Source organism: Babylonia areolata, chromosome 31, assembly GCF_041734735.1.
Source record: "Babylonia areolata isolate BAREFJ2019XMU chromosome 31, ASM4173473v1, whole genome shotgun sequence".
NCBI lineage: Eukaryota > Metazoa > Mollusca > Gastropoda > Neogastropoda > Buccinidae > Babylonia > Babylonia areolata.
The window spans coordinates 6,941,419-6,958,918 of record NC_134906.1 but is presented as its reverse complement, the minus strand read 5'-3'; the positions used below and the strand labels follow the sequence as shown (position 1 = coordinate 6,958,918).

At 41.8% G+C, this 17,500-nt stretch overlaps 1 protein-coding gene across 1 annotated transcript in view; it reads right to left on the bottom strand.

Annotated features, from left to right (window-relative positions):
- The window catches only part of LOC143275763 (voltage-dependent calcium channel type A subunit alpha-1-like), a 402,120-nt gene that overhangs the window by 67,635 nt on the left and 316,985 nt on the right, over positions 1-17,500 (bottom strand). Inside the window, exons 26-30 of the mRNA XM_076580041.1 lie at positions 16,368-16,512; positions 15,159-15,348; positions 13,827-13,933; positions 2,562-2,658; positions 1,063-1,223 (exon numbers count right to left, since the gene is read on the bottom strand). Coding sequence (XP_076436156.1) covers positions 1,063-1,223; positions 2,562-2,658; positions 13,827-13,933; positions 15,159-15,348; positions 16,368-16,512 — 700 coding nt within the window. The remainder of the gene's footprint in view (positions 1-1,062; positions 1,224-2,561; positions 2,659-13,826; positions 13,934-15,158; positions 15,349-16,367; positions 16,513-17,500) is intronic.

Here is a 17,500-nt window from a genome sequence, read left to right as displayed (position 1 = left end):
GTTGTGTTGTTGTTGTGGTGTGTTTATTGTGTTGTGTTGTAGTGTTGTGGTGTGTTTATTGTGTTGTGTTGTAGTGTTGTGGTGTGTTTATTGTGTTGTGTTGTAGTGTTGTGGTGTGTTTATTGTGTTGTGTTGTAGTGTTGTGGTGTGTTTATTGTGTTGTGTTGTAGTGTTGTGGTGTGTTTATTGTGTTGTGTTGTAGTGTTGTGGTGTGTTTATTGTGTTGTGTTGTAGTGTTGTGGTGTCTATTGTGTTGCGTTGTAGTGTTGTGGTGTGTTTATTGTGTTGTGTTGTAGTGTTGTGGTGTGTTTATTGTGTTGCGTTGTAGTGTTGTGGTGTCTATTGTGTTGCGTTGTAGTGTTGTGGTGTGTTTATTGTGTTGTGTTGTACTGTTGTGGTGTGTTTATTGTGGTGTGTTTATTGTGTTGTGTTGTAGTGTTGTGGTGTGTTTATTGTGTTGTGTTGTAGTGTTGTGGTGTGTTTATTGTGTTGTGTTGTAGTGTTGTGGTGTGTTTATTGTGTTGTGTTGTAGTGTTGTGGTGTGTTTATTGCGTTGTTGTGTTGTGTTACTGTGTGATGTTGTGTTGCAGAGTGGGGGTAGTGTGTTGTCTCTTTGTTTTTTTTTTTTTTTTCCACAACAGATTTCTCTGTGTGAAATCGAACTGTTCTCTCCACGGATGGTACAGCGCCACAGTACAGCGCCACACATTTAAAGGTTTCTTTTTCCTGTCAAACCCAACCCCGTCAATCACTCTCGCTCTCAAACACACACACACACACACACACACACACACACACACACACACACACACGCACACACCCATACCCCACACATACCCCCCCGCCCCTCCCTCTTCAACCCAAATGTACCCTTACTCTTCCCTCACAAACGCAGACTCCATCTCTCTCTCTCTCTCTCTCTCTCTCATTCTCTCTCTCTCTCTCTCTCTCTCTCTCTCTCACACACACACACACACAAACACACGCTCCCCCCCTACCCCTTCACCCCATGCCCAAACCCACCAACCCAACCCCCAAAACACCCCCACACAAGACACCCACTGGCACTCATCCTTGGTGGTCTTGGACTCATCCGTGCAGTAGAAGAACCTGCCGCTGAAGAGCTGAACGGCGATGACGGCAAACATGAGCTGGAAGAGGACGTAGACGATCAGGATGTTGTACACGTTCTTCAGGGAGTTCACCACACAGTCAAACACCGCCTGTCGGAGGGAGAAACAAACAAACAAACAAACAAAACGGTTGTAATAGCAGTAACAACAACATTAAAAACAAACAAAATATTGACAACATTAACAAACACAATATTAACCACATTAATAGACACAACATAAACAACATGAGCAACAACATTGACCAAAAAATAAAAAAAATAATAAAAATAACAAAGCATAACAACCTTGATAAAAACAACATTAACAACATCAACAAACAACATTATCAACAACATGAACAAACACTATAGTAACAACATAAACCCAAACAACATTAACAACAACAACAACAACATTAACAAAAACATCAACATCAATAATGATCAAAAACATCAACATTAACAAAAACAACAACATTAACAAAAACAACACTAACAAACAACATTAACAAACAACAACAACAACAACAACAACAAAAACACAAAAAAACAACGGCATTAACACAACCAACATCAACATCAACAACAACATACGCACGTAGAAGAACAAATACGTATGTTAAAGATCCTGTAATCCATGTCAGCGTTCGGTGGGTTATGGAAACTAGAACATACCCAGCACGCACCCCCACCTAAGACGGAGTATGGCTGCCTATATGGCAGGGTAAATGAACAAAACGGTCATACACGTGGAATGTTACAAATCTATATTATGAGTGTGCATGTGTGTGTAACTGAAATCTGACTGAATGACACAGGAAACGAATGATGAGCGCCCACTGGCAGCTGTCAGTCGGCTCTACCTACCCAGGTAGGCAGCCTGTTGTGTAAATGACCCCGTGTTTGTAAAGCACTTAGAGCTTGGTCACCATCCGTGGATAGGCTCTGTGTAAGTACTCATATCAACATTTTGTATTTGTATTTGTATTTCTTTTTATCACAACAGATTTCTCTGTGTGAAATTCGGGCTGCTCTCCCCAGGGAGAGCGCGTCGCTACACTACAGCGCCACCCTTTTTTTTTGTATTTTTTTTCCTGCGTGCAGTTTTATTTGTTTTTCCTATCGCAGTGGATTTTTCTTCAGAATTTTGCCAGGAACAACCTTTTTGTTGCCGTGGGTTCTTTTACGTGCGCTAAGTGCATGCAGCACACGGGACCTCGGTTTATCGTCTCATCCGAATGACTAGCGTCCAGACCACCACTCAAGGTATAGTGGAGGGGGAGAAAATATCGGCGGCTGAGCGGTGATTCGAACCAGCGCGCTCAGATTCTCTCGCTTCCTAGGCGGACGCGTTACCTCTAGGCCATCACTCCACATCATCATTACATCAGCAACAACATCAACACAGCCAACATCAACAACAACAGCCACCAACCCACCCCCCTACCTTCAGTTTGGGCACTCTGTTGATGGTTTTCAGGGGCCGCAACACCCGCAACACCCTCAGAGACTTGAAGGTGTTAAGGTTCTTCCCCGCGTTGTTGCTGCAAGGGAGACAAACACAGCACGCCGCTTTCAGTCATCAACTTCCGGTGGAACAGGACTGACCACTTTCCTCAACACTGTGCACAGTCTGACATCATTCCAGAAAGGGAAATGGTTTTTTTTTTTTAATAACCTAAACTAATAACGTGTAAAGTTGTGAAATGAGTCATCCATCCGTGTATCTATTTTCTTTTTTATTCAATTAAAAAAAAAAAAAAAAAAAAAAAATCCCCATTCTCTTAATAACAAAGGGAACGTCGTTTGTCTCAACAAAGGAATCGATTTGTAATGTTTATTTCAAAGAAAATATAACTTGCTCAGAATAAACCAGTGATTTTAATCTATTGTTTGTAAACATGACATGAACGGATTCAGTAATGTGTAAACTAAAAATTCACCACATCTAAAGGAACGGTATGTGAATAAGAAAGCAACAAAACATTTTGATCTTGGGCTGGGCACAGATAATCACCTTTAATCATACGAAGGACGAACCATCATCTTTTTTCCCCATCATTTTTTTCCCCTAAAGGGGATGATGTGTGTCACGATTCGGGTGGGTTGTTTTTCATCGCTTGTTACGTGTTAGTCAACTAGGAATACTTTAACTGTTAAAGATAAGGTGTTGGCATGTATTTTTACCGATACGTACCCATGCTCTCCCCCCTGCCCCACCCAACTCCCCGCCCCCTACCCCACACAAAGACATGCGCACGCACGCACGCACGCACGCACGCACACACACACACACACACACATTCATTCATTCATTCATCCACGTATTCCTGTCTGAAGTGTATAATTATGTTAACCTACCAAAGATGTTTTGTTTTTTTTACCTATATAGTCATCCCAGTGACAACCGCTTTGTTGCCGTGGATTCTTTTACATGCACCAATTGAACCACTAAACCTATTAATCTAGTACTTGTAAATTAGTAGCAGCATTGGCGATTTGCGATTACTATGATAATAATAATAATAATAATAATAATTAATGAAATAAATAATAATGATAAGAGTAGTGCGTGTGTGTGTGTGCGTGTGCGTGTGTTTGTGTGTGTGTGTGTGTGTGTGTGTGTGTGTGAGGGGGAGTGGGGGGAGGGCTGGATGGGTGTATGTGTGTGTGTGTGTAGAGGGGAGGGGGGGGATCGGGGGAGAGTGAGTCAAAGTTTTTCGAAGAAAACGGAGAGAAAAAAATGAGAAAAAGTGCAAATCTAACATGTGCAAATAGTAAAATGTCTAAACTATGTTAATATTGAAAATGTGTAAAGATTCGAAATGACAGAAGCTAAAACTACAGAAATACTAATACGTCTGCAGTGTATAATAAGAAAAATGCGACTATGCAAACTGTTGATGTTAGCTGTGCTCAGTGTGCATAATTCCAGTTTTGTGCGTTTTTTTTTTTCTTTTGAAAAAGGAGAGAAGACAAAAAGCTACACAAATCTTGCTGCTTTGTCGAAGCTTTACAACAGCCGCTTAAAAATAAATAACACAGTTGATAACACCCACTATCGATGGTGACGATGACATTGATGATAATGGTGATGACAATAACAGAAATAACACTATCATTCCAGAAAGGTGGAAGATATCATCTACGAAAGTCATACATTTTACAAATATCTTTTCTTTTTTTAAATTTAAAAAAAAAAAAAAAAAAAAAAAAAACTATATATATATATATATATAAATATATATATATATATATATATATATATGTAATCTACCGTCCATTAACTCAGATAAAACACAGACAGTAGACATGACTTTATCAATTCTGATTGACACTTGAAAAACGCACCGAAGGTAGCTCTCTCTCTCTCTCTCTCTCTCTCTGTCACACACACACACACACACACACACACACACACGCGCGTGCGCGCGCAAACACACACACGTGCGCACTTTCCACGCTCACTCCCATACGTGTAAAAAAAAAAAAAAAAAAAAAAAAAAAAAAAGAGAAATGCTGTCGACATGACAATATCACAGTTTGCGTGGAAGAAGCATGGGCACTCGCATCTGGAAAAAGAGTTCAGTCTTTGTCAAAAGTTGAGGGGGAAAAAAGAGGAAAAAAATAAAGCATGCAAGGCAAAAAATATCGTCGTCGTCGTTGGATGTTTTGTGAAGTGCATTTTGGCAAAATTAATGGTAAAAGAATGAAGAAAAAAGCAGAGAAAAGCCATGCAATGCAGAATAATACCTTTGATTATATAACGGGCGTACTTCTTTTACTATTAAATTTATGGAAATCAGCAAGGCGACAACGTATTGTTGAAAATAAGACATGGGCCTACTGCTATCAGTATATCTGATGCATGAAGTGAAATGATTTCAGAATAGGTACACGTTTCTGATATGATTATAAAATACCTTATCAAATGTGTCATTTCTTTTCTGAACCCTTCAGATTGACAGTGATGATATCAGTAACGATAACAAAAAATATGGTAAAGTCATAATCATTACTTCTGAGTTCATAGGCAAAGATAAAGACTAACGTGTGATGAAACGTGACGTCAGAGTTTTCGAAACATCAAAATGACGCAATCATTGAGTCTGTAATTATGTTTATGACGTCAAGCCATTGCGTAGTAATCGTTATTACACTTGCCTAATGTCTGAGACTTGCAGCTATTTTAGGGGGAGGGGGAGGGGTTGCGGGGGGGTCAGGGTTCCTCTATTATAGCAGTTGAGCAGTGAAACAGAAAGTAGGAGCAATGCAGCAAGCATGTATATCCCAGCTAGCGTCGCAGCTGGACCATTCCACACCAAGGACACATTCCCATCTAGGCACAAATGAACAAGCAGACGAAACAACAACACAAACGGTGACCGCACATAATTCAATTGTATCTGTTTTTCGAATACTGGGCGAGTTAGAAAAGAGAGAAAGTTATAAATATAAATACTTAAAAAGACAGTTTGTTCTCTCTCTCACTACTGTTTTGGTGTGTCATGAACTGGTTTTACTGCAGAGAACGACGAGATCTCCTCCATCTTGTTCATGACGTTGTTATTGTTATTGTTGTTATTGTTGTTGTTGTTTTACTGCAGAGTACGACTAGATCTCCTCATTCTTGTTCATGACGTTGTTGTTGTTATTGTTGTTGTTGCTGTTGTTTTCATTGCCATTGTTGTTGTTGTTGTTACTATTGTTGTTATTGTTGTTTTCATTGCCATTGTTGCTGTTGTTGTTGTTGTTGTTATTGTTGTTGTTATTACTATTGTTGTTATTGTTGTTGTCATTGCCATTGTTGTTGTTATTGTTGTTGTTTTACTGCAGAGAACGACGAGATCTCCTCAATCTTGTTCATGACGTTGTTGTTGTTGTTGTTGTTGTTGTTGTTGTTATTGTTGTTGTTTTACTGCAGAGAACGACAACATCTCCTCACTCTTGTTCATGACGTTGTTGTTGTTGTTGTTGTTGTTGTTTTACTGCAGAGTACGACAACATCTCCTCACTCTTGTTCATGACGTTGTTGTTGTTGTTGTTGTTGTTTTACTGCAGAGTACGACTACATCTCCTCACTCTTGTTCATGACGTTGTTGTTGTTGTTTTCCTGCAGAGTACGACAACATCTCCTCACTCTTGTTCATGACGTTGTTGTTGTTGTTGTTGTTGTTGTTTTACTGCAGAGTACGACTACATCTCCTCACTCTTGTTCATGACGTTGTTGTTGTTGTTGTTGTTGTTGTTGTTGTTATTGTTGTTTTACTGCAGAGTACGACTACATCTCCTCACTCTTGTTCATGACGTTGTTGTTGTTGTTGTTGTTATTGTTGTTGTTTTACTGCAGAGTACGACTACATCTCCTCACTCTTGTTCATGACGTTGTTGTCATTGTTGCTGCTGCTGATGTTGATGTTGATGTTGTCAGGCTGACGACTAGACAGTCCATGAACGGACCAACACGTGGATGCGCCTCTCACTGGTTGTTGATATAGCTTACCCCTGACGCTAAGGGAATAATTTTTACTGACTTTTTGAATCTTCTATAGCCTACCCATGACGCTAAGGGAATCATTTTTACTGACTTTTTGAATCTTCTATAGCCTACCCCTGACGCTAAGGGAATCATTTTTACTTACTTTTTGAATCTTCTATAGCCTACCCATGACGCTAAGGGAATCATTGTTACTTACTTTTTGAATCTTCTATATCCTACCCATGACGCTAAGGGAATCATTTTTACTTACATTTTAAAATCTTCTATATCCTACCCATGACGCTAAGGGAATCATTGTTACTTACTTTTTGAATCTTCTATAGCCTACCCACGACGCTAATGGAATCATTTTTACTTACTTTTTGAATCTTCTATAGCCTACCCATGACGCTAAGGGAATAATTTTTACTTACTTTTTGAATCTTCTATAGCCTACCCATGACGCTAAGGGAATAATTTTTACTTACTTTTTGAATCTTCTATAGCCTACCCATGACGCTAAGGGAATCATTTTTACTGACTTTTTTAATCTTCTATAGCCTACCCATGACGCTAAGGGAATCATTTTTACTAACTTTTTGAATCTTCTATAGCCTACCCATGACGCTAAGGGAATCATTTTTACTTGATTTTTGAATCTTCTATAGCCTACCCATGACGCTAAGGGAATCATTTTTACTTACATTTTAAAATCTTCTATATCCTACCCATGACGCTAAGGGAATCATTTCTACTTACATTTTAAAATCTTCTATAGCCTACCCATGACGCTAAGGGAATCATTTTTACTTACCTTTTGAATCTTCTATAGCCTACCCATGACGCTATGGGAATCAGGTTTACTGACTTTTTGAATCTTCTATAGCCTACCCATGACGCTAAGGGAATAATTTTTACTGACTTTTTGAATCTTCTATAGCCTACCCATGACGCTAAGGGAATCATTTTTACTGACTTTTTGAATCTTCTATAGCCTACCCCTGACGCTAAGGGAATCATTTCTACTTACATTTTAAAATCTTCTATAGCCTACCCATGACGCTAAGGGAATCATTTTTACTTACCTTTTGAATCTTCTATAGCCTACCCATGACGCTATGGGAATCAGGTTTACTGACTTTTTGAATCTTCTATAGCCTACCCATGACGCTAAGGGAATCATTTTTACTGACTTTTTGAATCTTCTATAGCCTACCCATGACGCTAAGGGAATCATTTTTACTGACTTTTTGAATCTTCTATAGCCTACCCCTGACGCTAAGGGAATCATTTTTACTGACTTTTTGAATCTTCTATAGCCTACCCATGACGCTAAGGGAATCATTGTTACTTACATTTTGAATCTTCTATAGCCTACCCACGACGCTAAGGGAATCAGTTTTACTTGCTTTTTGAATCTTCTATAGCGTACCCATGACGCCAAAGGAATCATTGTTACTTACATTTTGAATCTTCTATAGCCTACCCCTGACGCTAAGGGAATCATTTTTACTTACTTTTTGAATCTTCTATAGCCTACCCATGACGTCAAGGGAATCAGTTTTACTGACTTTTTCAATCTTCTATAGCCTACCGACGACGCTAATGGAATCATTTTTACTTACTTTTTGAATCTTCTATAGCCTACCCATGACGTCAAGGGAATCAGTTTTACTGACTTTTTGAATCTTCTATAGCCTACCCATGACGCTAAGGGAATCATTTTTACTTACTTTTTGAATCTTCTTTCGCTTTCCTATCTTTTTTTTCTTTTCTTTCTCTCTCTCTCTCTCTCTCTCTCTGTGCTATCTAATCACTGATTCATTCATTACTATCAGGACTGAAGTCAATGATGCACCGCTGTTTGTGTTCTGTTGTTAGTAATTACATTAGTCAGATGATAATCGAATTCTATGTTTGGTTGTGTGTGTGTGTGTGTGTGTGTGTGTGTGTGTGTGTGTGTGTGTGTGTGTGTGTGTGTGTGTGTGTGTGTGTGTGTGTGTGTGTGTGTGTTTAATCTATTTATTTTCAAACATTTTTTCTTTAAATTCACGAACAGTACATTTTAGAAAACTTCTATACTGTTTTACTCATTAAGCTGTATGGCGAGTTATTTTTTTGAAATAACTTATCTATTTCATTTTACTTGTTAAGGTTGACAATACCCGTAACGAGATCATTAATTCTGAAAGTTCGAACACAAAGACGATTTTGGACACTTGAGCGCAACCATCACAAACAAGGGGAAAAAGAACACAAAAAAACAAACAACAACCTGAACTAAAAACACTACACATAGCCAAATCACATGCAAGATAAAAATCAGAGAGAGAGAGAAAAAGAAGTAAAACGGTGTGGTTAAAAAGAACACACAAAAGAAATGAAAACAAAAACAAAAAACAACAACAACAACAAAAAACAAAAATAACAAAAACAAAAAAAACAAGCAAACAAAATGACATACACACTTACACACACACACACACACACACACACAAAAGAAGGAATAAAGAATAAGAAAAAAAATAAATCTAACAAAGAGAAATGCAAAACAAAGACAGAAATCCAAAGGCAACCTGGCCGGCGGCTCATTCATTTACCTAAGTCCCCCAGTGGACCTGAGTGGACCAAGACAAAAACAGAAAACCCAAACAGAAATAAATAAGCATCAAGCCCTGTCATCTCTAACGGACCACCACACGCAACATTCTCTACTCCTGCCCACACAGACAGACAGACAAGAGCCCTGGGGTAGGTAGTCCCCCACACACACTCCCCCACCACCCCTACCCCAGGTAGGTCAGCACCAAACATTTCCAACAAGCAAAAAAAAAAAAAAAAAAAAAAAAAAAACCGACACCCACACACAGCACCTCTTGGCTGTGGTGACTGGAATCACTCACCTGTTGATGGCACTGAGAAACGGGTAGGTAGGTAGGTAGGTAGGTGGGTGGGTAGTAGTAGTAGAAGTAGTAGTAGTACCCCGGCATTGGGGAGGAGAGGGTAGAGTGAGTGAGAAGGAAGAAGAAGCAGACAGAAAGAAACAGACAATGCAGATGTCATCACACATCCCGCATTGACATCCATATCCACTCCCGCCCTCGCCCGCCCCCCCCCCCCACCCCCCCACCTCCCGCCCCCCTTCCCCCTGCCCCCACCCCCCTACATAAACAACAACAACACACCAACGTCACATTAGTGAAAAGAGCCAATCAAATATTTATATATTTATTCATTCATCTAATTCATTTATCTATCTACTTATCTATCTGTTCATACATTCTTTCATCTATACATGTATTCATTTATCTATTTCAAGGGGGTCCTAATATACACCGTGGAAGGGTGTTCTCCATCAACTGAAAAGGAACTCAGTTTTAGAAAGGGGGGGGCGGGGGGGGGGGGGGGGGGGGGTTCTAGGGGGGGGGGGAGGTGGAAAGTAAAACACGCTCATCTCATGAACGGGAAAAAAAAGCACTCATTTGGGAAACCATGATTAAATCTTCGCAGAAAAAAATGAGTGTTACGTGTGGCAAAGAGAGAGAGAGAGAGGGAGAGAGAGATAGAGGTAGCGAGGGGGGAGAGAGACAGGGGGAGACAGAGAGGGGGGAGAGAAAGAGGGGGAAGGGAGGGAGAGAGAGAGAGAGAGAGAGAGAGAGAGACAGGCAGACAGACAGACAGACAGACACACACACACACACACACACACACACACACACACACACACACACACACACACACAAGCAATTCTAACAAGTGTTGTTGTTACTGTTGTTGAGACAAAGGACAAGATTGTAGTTGTAGTGCCTTTTTGTGTTAACCAAGAGTAACAGGACTTGTTCGGTTGTTTAACGTCACGGAAACTGCCGGTAAAGGTCATCCGGTTCAGTATGTGTGACACATGGTGAAAAGTTGCGAAACTTTGATACAAACAAAACCGATCTGCTAACAAAGGACATCATCAAGGCACGGGGAGGGAGAAGAAACCAGTACTGATCAATTATTTGGAGTTCACATTTCCAACCACACAGCTCAACGGCTGAACTATGATATCATATCAAGGAACGCGATCAGAAGAAATACGATATGTATATATATATATATACGTCACATGGAAACGTTATACGCCATTTTACGCTGAAGAAAAACCCATTCATTTTCACATCAGAGACAGAGAGAGAGAGAGAGAGAGAGAGAGAGAGAGAGAGAGAGAGAGAGAGAGAGGTGGTTTGACACAGACAGAACGTGAACGCTTGACAGAGGGCACAAAAGCTGAAAGCTTCTTTCCAACATACCCTCACAAAAAATAGAATAAAAATGAAGAAGAAAGGAGATAGATAGATCGATAGATAGATAGATAGATAGGGAGAGAGAGAGAGAGAGAGAGAGAGAGAGAGAGAGAGAGAGAGAGAGAGAGAGAGACTTTGGCTCTTTACTGTCATTAGCTCAACAGCCCAAGTGACAGGGGGGAGACAGGGGAAGTTACAGTGTCATTTTATCCAATCATTTGAAAAATGTAAAACAAAACAAAAACACTAACGCACCAAATATTACGAGGATTATATAAATAAACAACAACCAACAAATTACACAAAAAACATCATCATCAGATTGACCATCAAAATACCAATTCTGTCTGTTTATATTTCTTCCTTCAAGATAATTAAATTGGGATACCATTAATGTTTGCACATATTTTGTATTAACAGGTGTTGTTCATTTATCATTTATTTTCTTTTTCCGAATATTCACTGCCTCTGAAACGTATTTTGCAACTGAGAGGGTAATACTTTGGTCATTTGATGTGAAAACACTATGTCTTTTCTCTTCGCTGCAGCTGTATTAAAGAGTGGGCACCTTTCCCGAACCTCCTCGTAACCTTTGCAACTGAATATGAAATGTTTCTCTTGTTCTTTACACTGGACAAGGAGATGTTGTTAATCCACCTGTCTCAAACCATCTTTTGTTAGCATTCAACCCAACTGTTCTCAATCTAAATCTGGCAAGATTGACTCTTGTATCTGGCTTCGGGGATTGTTGTTTTGGAAACGAGAGCTAAGAGTTCGGAATCTGCAGAAGAGCTAGAGCACAAACAACTAACCACCGCCATCAACACCATCACTTGTGTCAACACTCAAAGAACAGCATGACAACCCAGTTCCAATCCGTTTTCAGCTATGCCGAACAATTTGAGCGCTCAGTCCAAAAGCTTGGAACTGTTTTGAAGGTGCGTTTCGAGAAAGAGAGTATGAGCTCAGGCTTGAACTTGCTTTTGATTTTGAGTTGATGAATTCAAGAGCTAGTTTCGTTTTTAACCACAGCCAAGTTTAGGTTTTTGCATTTGCTGCAAATCGCAATCATCACCACAAACAAAAGCTGCAGCAGCTCTACCGCAATGACTACAACCACAAAAAAACACCACCATCATCATCATCATCATCATCATCATCAGCAGCAGCAGCAGCAGCAACAACAACAACAACAACATCCATATTGAATATATTCGGATAAATGCAATGAACCGTTCTTCCATCTTTACCATAATTCAGGTTTTGAACATATATAACTGCTTAATGAATAACGAAATGAAAAAAAAAGAAAAAAAGAAACAACGAAATTTAAAGACAAATTATAGATCAGCTTTCAATTAAATAGCTTGAAACAAATGGAAATGAACACGAAATAAACCCGCAAAATATGAGAATGCCAAGAAACGGTACCAGAAAGGGATAAACCAAACTTATGGACACTTTCTGCCAGGGAGGGCAAAACTGAATGAGGCTTTATCTTCCGAAGGGAGAAGAAACCATCTTCGTTACAGGGAAGCTACAATAAATGATAACGGGGTACTGATTAGACAAAAAGAAGGAAGGGGAAGTTACGGAAACCCCAGAATGACACACTATGTGCAGAGGTACTGGGGTTAGTGCAGTAGACACAGCATTCCAGGGTGGGGTGGGGGGTGGGGGGTGGAGGGGCAGGGGGTGGGGTGTGAATGAATCAACAGAAACATCACAACAAAGTGTTGCTGTCTGTCGTCTGCCTCTCCCAACACCTTCGTTTCGCGCCGGACGAAGACACACGGATGACCGCAGTTTCCTGGGTTTCCACACAAACTTCAGATATGAAGCTGGTGTCTTTTCTTCTGTTTTTTTTTTTTTTCATCTTGTGAACGGGTCGTAGTCCAAGCTGGGTGTGGCATATCACACAAAACTGGTTCGCCCTTGGGTGTAAATTTGGGTGGGTTTGAACGATTGGATGAAAAGTTATGTAAAATGGCGCACACAATGTATTTTACTACACACACACACACACACACACACACACACACACACACACACCTCCACCCGATATACTTCTAATTTCATCCATTCCAGCTCCCCACCCATCACGCACACATCCCACCATATCCCCCTCCCTCCCACTTTTCAGTCCTAGCGGGGATGATCGAACAGCATTACAGGATTCTTTTTTTTTTTTTTTTTTTTTTGCACTTAAATCTTGGGGGATATAAAAGATGCAAAAGATTTTATTATTTCCTTAACACATTTATATAAACGATAAATAGATTCAAAAGTTGACTTTCTACCGTGCTTTCTCGTTGACTTCAATTTTCCTATTGTTGTAAAGATGCTTCCTGAAAGCTTGTAAGTCCCTCACAATTCAAAGCGGAACAAGAACAAAAAAAAAAAAAAAAAAAAAAAAATGTTCCCGACATATCGCGTCAGTTGAGCTTCGAGATTGGACATGAATTTGTAACAAGAGTTGTGACTTTGGTTGTGTCTTATGTGGCGTCCGTTTCGACCAGTGTTCCCGAACACGCTTCTGCATACCTTTCTCTCCTTCTCCAACCCCCCACCCCCACCCCCCTTCATCCTCTGGTCCAAGTCATTAAGGCCACTCACTAGCAACTCTCTCCCTCCTTTCACAAACACTCACGCACGCACACGCATACACACACACACGCGCGCTCGTACACACACACACACACACAAACACACACACACACACCCCACCACCACCACACCACACACACACACACACACACACACACACACACACCACACACCACACGCACAGACAACACACACACACACACACACACACACACACAAACACACACACACCCCACCACCATACCACACACACACACACACGCACACACGCACACACACACACACACACAGACCACACACACACGCACACACACACAACTTCCGGGTCAAGACCTACTTGAAGACGAAGGCCACCAGAGCGCAGATGACGACCGTAGCGTCCAGAAGGTTCCAGAGATCTCGGCAGTAGGAGCCCGGATGAAGGACCACGCCCAGGTCGATGATCTGTTGGGACGGTGCATGTCATCATCACTCTCATCGTCATCATCGTCATCATTGTCATCATTGTCATCACTGTCATCATCATCATCATCACCTCCACCATCATCATCGTCATCATTGTCATCACTGTCATCATCATCATCATCATCATCATCATCATCATCATCATCACCTCCACATCATCATCGTCGTCGTCATCCTCATCATCACTGTCATCATTAGCGTCATCATCAACATCACCACCACCATCATCATCATCGTCGTCGTCGTCGCCGCCTTCGTCATCATCATCAGCAGCAGCACCATCATCATCATCATCATCGCATCATCACCACCACCATCATCACCACCACCATCATCATCATCGTCGTCGTCGTCATCATCATCACCATCATCACCACCACCATCATCATCGTCATCATCATTACCACCACCATCCACCACCACCATCACCACCACCATCATCATAATCGTCATCATCTTCATAGTTGTTTCGCAAGGGCAGAGGCAGAAAGAGCAATTGGCATCATCAACGTGGTTGTCATCATCATCACTATCATTTCAGTTTCACTTCAAGTTACTCAAGGAAGGCGTCACTGCGTTCAGATAAACCCATGTACGCTGCACCACATCTGATACTGCAGATGCCTTACCAGCAGTGTAACCCAACGCGCTTAATCAGGCCTTAATGAAAACAACAACAACAACAACAACAAAACAAACAAAACAAACTAAAACCAAAACCAAAACAACAAAAAGCAAAACAAAACACACACACACACACACACACACACACACACACACACACACACACACACACACACACACATATATATATATGTATATATATATATATATATATATATATATATATATATATATATATATATATATATATATATATATATACATACACACACACACACACACACACACACACACACACACACACACACACAGAGGAACCCCCCACCCCCACCCACCCCCCACCGCGAAAAAAAAAAAAGAAAGAAAGAAAACACAATAAAACCCCAACAAAACAACACACACACACACACACACACACACACACACACACACACACACACACACACACACACACACACACACACACACACAAACACGTTACCGAAGAAGAAGTCACTACACCCCCACCCCCCACCCCGAACCACCCTACCCCCCTCCTACCCCCACCACCGCCCACGCCCACACCCACACGACCCCTGACCTTGAGAATCATCTCTATGGTGAAGACCCCGGTGAAGACGTAGTCAAAGAAGTTGAGGATGTTGTTCCTCTCGGAGTCCTCCCTCACAGGGTCCTCCGCAGCCAGAGCCACGCTGCTAGCGCTGATGACGATCATGATGAACAGGTCAAAGTAGCGCAGGTTCACCACGAAGTGACAAAAGCGCCGAATGCTGTAAATGAGGCACACCACAGGGGTGTTATTGTTAGTGTTATTGTTAAAAAAAAAAAAAAAAAAAATTATTATTATTATTATTATTATTATTATCATTATTATTATTATTATTATTATTATTATTATTATTATTTTTTATATGTTTGTTGTTGCTGCTATTATATATATATATATATATATATATATATATATATATATATATATATATATATATATATATAATCATTACTATCAATTCTATCATGATGATGATGATGATGATGATGATGATTACGATAATTGTTATTGTTGTTGTTCATCTTCTTCTTCTTATCATTATTATTATCATTATTATTCCTATGTGACGATGACCATGATGATGATGACAATTGTGAAGTTATGTATTACAGCGATGTTTAACTTCTTGACTTCTACCTGTCTATTATGTTGTTTGTTTGTTTGTTTTCGTAAAAAAAATGATCCAACTACACTAATAGACTTTAAACTGAAGCCAGCAAGCAAGCAAGCAAGCACTCTCTCCACCACTACTAACCCCAACCCAACCCATCCCAGCAAACCACTCTCTCTCCGCCCTCTCTCTCTCTCTCTCCCTCTCCCCCCCCCCTCTCACACTCTCCCATCCCCCCCTCTCTCTCACTCTCCTCCCCCTCTCTGTCCCCTCCCCCTCTCTCTCTCACTCTCCTCCCCCCTCTCTGTCCCCACCACCCGGCCCCCTCTCTGACTCCTCCCCCCTCTCTGTCCCCTCCTCCCCCTCTCTCTCACTCTCCTCCCCCTCTCTGTCCCCTCCCCCCCTCTCTCTCTCTCACTCTCCTACCCCCTCTCTGTCCCCACCACCCGCCCCCCCCCTCTCTCACTCCTCCCCCCTCTCTGTCCCCTCCTCCCCCTCTCTCTCACTCTCCTCCCCCCTTCTCTGCCTCCCCCCCCCCTACCCAATCTCCTCTCCCCCACCCCCCGCCACCCTTCTCTTCCACCACCACCACCACAACCACCACCAGCAGCAGCAGCAGTAGTACTGACGGGTTGGTGGGGCTGAAGATGAACATGGAGCTGTAGGGCAGCATGGGTTTGGGTCCCGAGGTGTTGCCGTTGTTGCTGCCCTCATCGTCTGCCGGCCTGCGGGACCGGGGCTGAATGTCCAAGGTGCTGGAGCTGGTGGTGCTGGCTGGAAACGCGTCACAGGAGTTTAGGGTCAGGGGTGGTGGTGGTGGACAGAGTGACGTCATCGTGTCTCTTGTTTGTTTGTGGTGGTGTTGGTGGTGGAATGTTTGTTGTTGTGGTGCTGTTGCTGTGGTGGTGGTGGTTGTTTGTTGTTGTTGTTTGTTGTTGTGGTGGTGGTTGTTTGTTGTGGTGGTGGTGGTCGTTTGTTGTTGTTAGTTGTGGTGGTGGTGGTGGTTTGTTGTGGTGGTGGTGGTCGTTTGTTGTTGTTAGTTGTGGTGGTGGTGGTGGTTTGTTGTGGTGGTGGTGGTCGTTTATTGTTGTTAGTTGTGGTGGTGGTTGTTTGTTGTTGTGGTGGTGGTCGTTTGTTGTTGTTAGTTGTGGTGGTGGTGGTGGTTTGTTGTTGTTAGTTGTGGTGGTGGTGGTGGTTTGTTGTGGTGGTGGTGGTCGTTTGTTGTTGTTAGTTGTGGTGGTGGTGGTGGTTTGTTGTGGTGGTGGTGGTGGTTTGTTGTGGTGGTGGTGGTCGTTTGTTGTTGTTAGTTGTGGTGGTGGTGGTGGTTTGTTGTGGTGGTGGTGGTCGTTTGTTGTTGTTAGTTGTGGTGGTGGTGGTCGATTGTTGTTGTTAGTTGTGGTGGTGGTGGTCGTTTGTTGTTGTTAGTTGTGGTGGTGGTGGTCGTTTGTTGTTGTTAGTTGTGGTGGTGGTGGTGGTTTGTTGTGGTGGTGGTGGTCGTTTATTGTTGTTAGTTGTGGTGGTGGTTGTTTGTTGTTGTGGTGGTGGTCGTTTGTTGTTTGTTGTTGTGGTGATGGTGGTTTATTGTTGGTTTGTTTGTTGTGGTGGTGGTTGTTTGTTGTGGTGGTGCTGGCTGGAACACGTCACGGAGTGAGGGTCAAGGGTCAAGGGGGTGGGGGTGGGGTGGGGGTGGACAGGGTGACGTCATTGTGTCTCTTGTTTGTTTGTGCTGGTGGTGGAATATTTGTTGTTGTGGTGCTGTTGC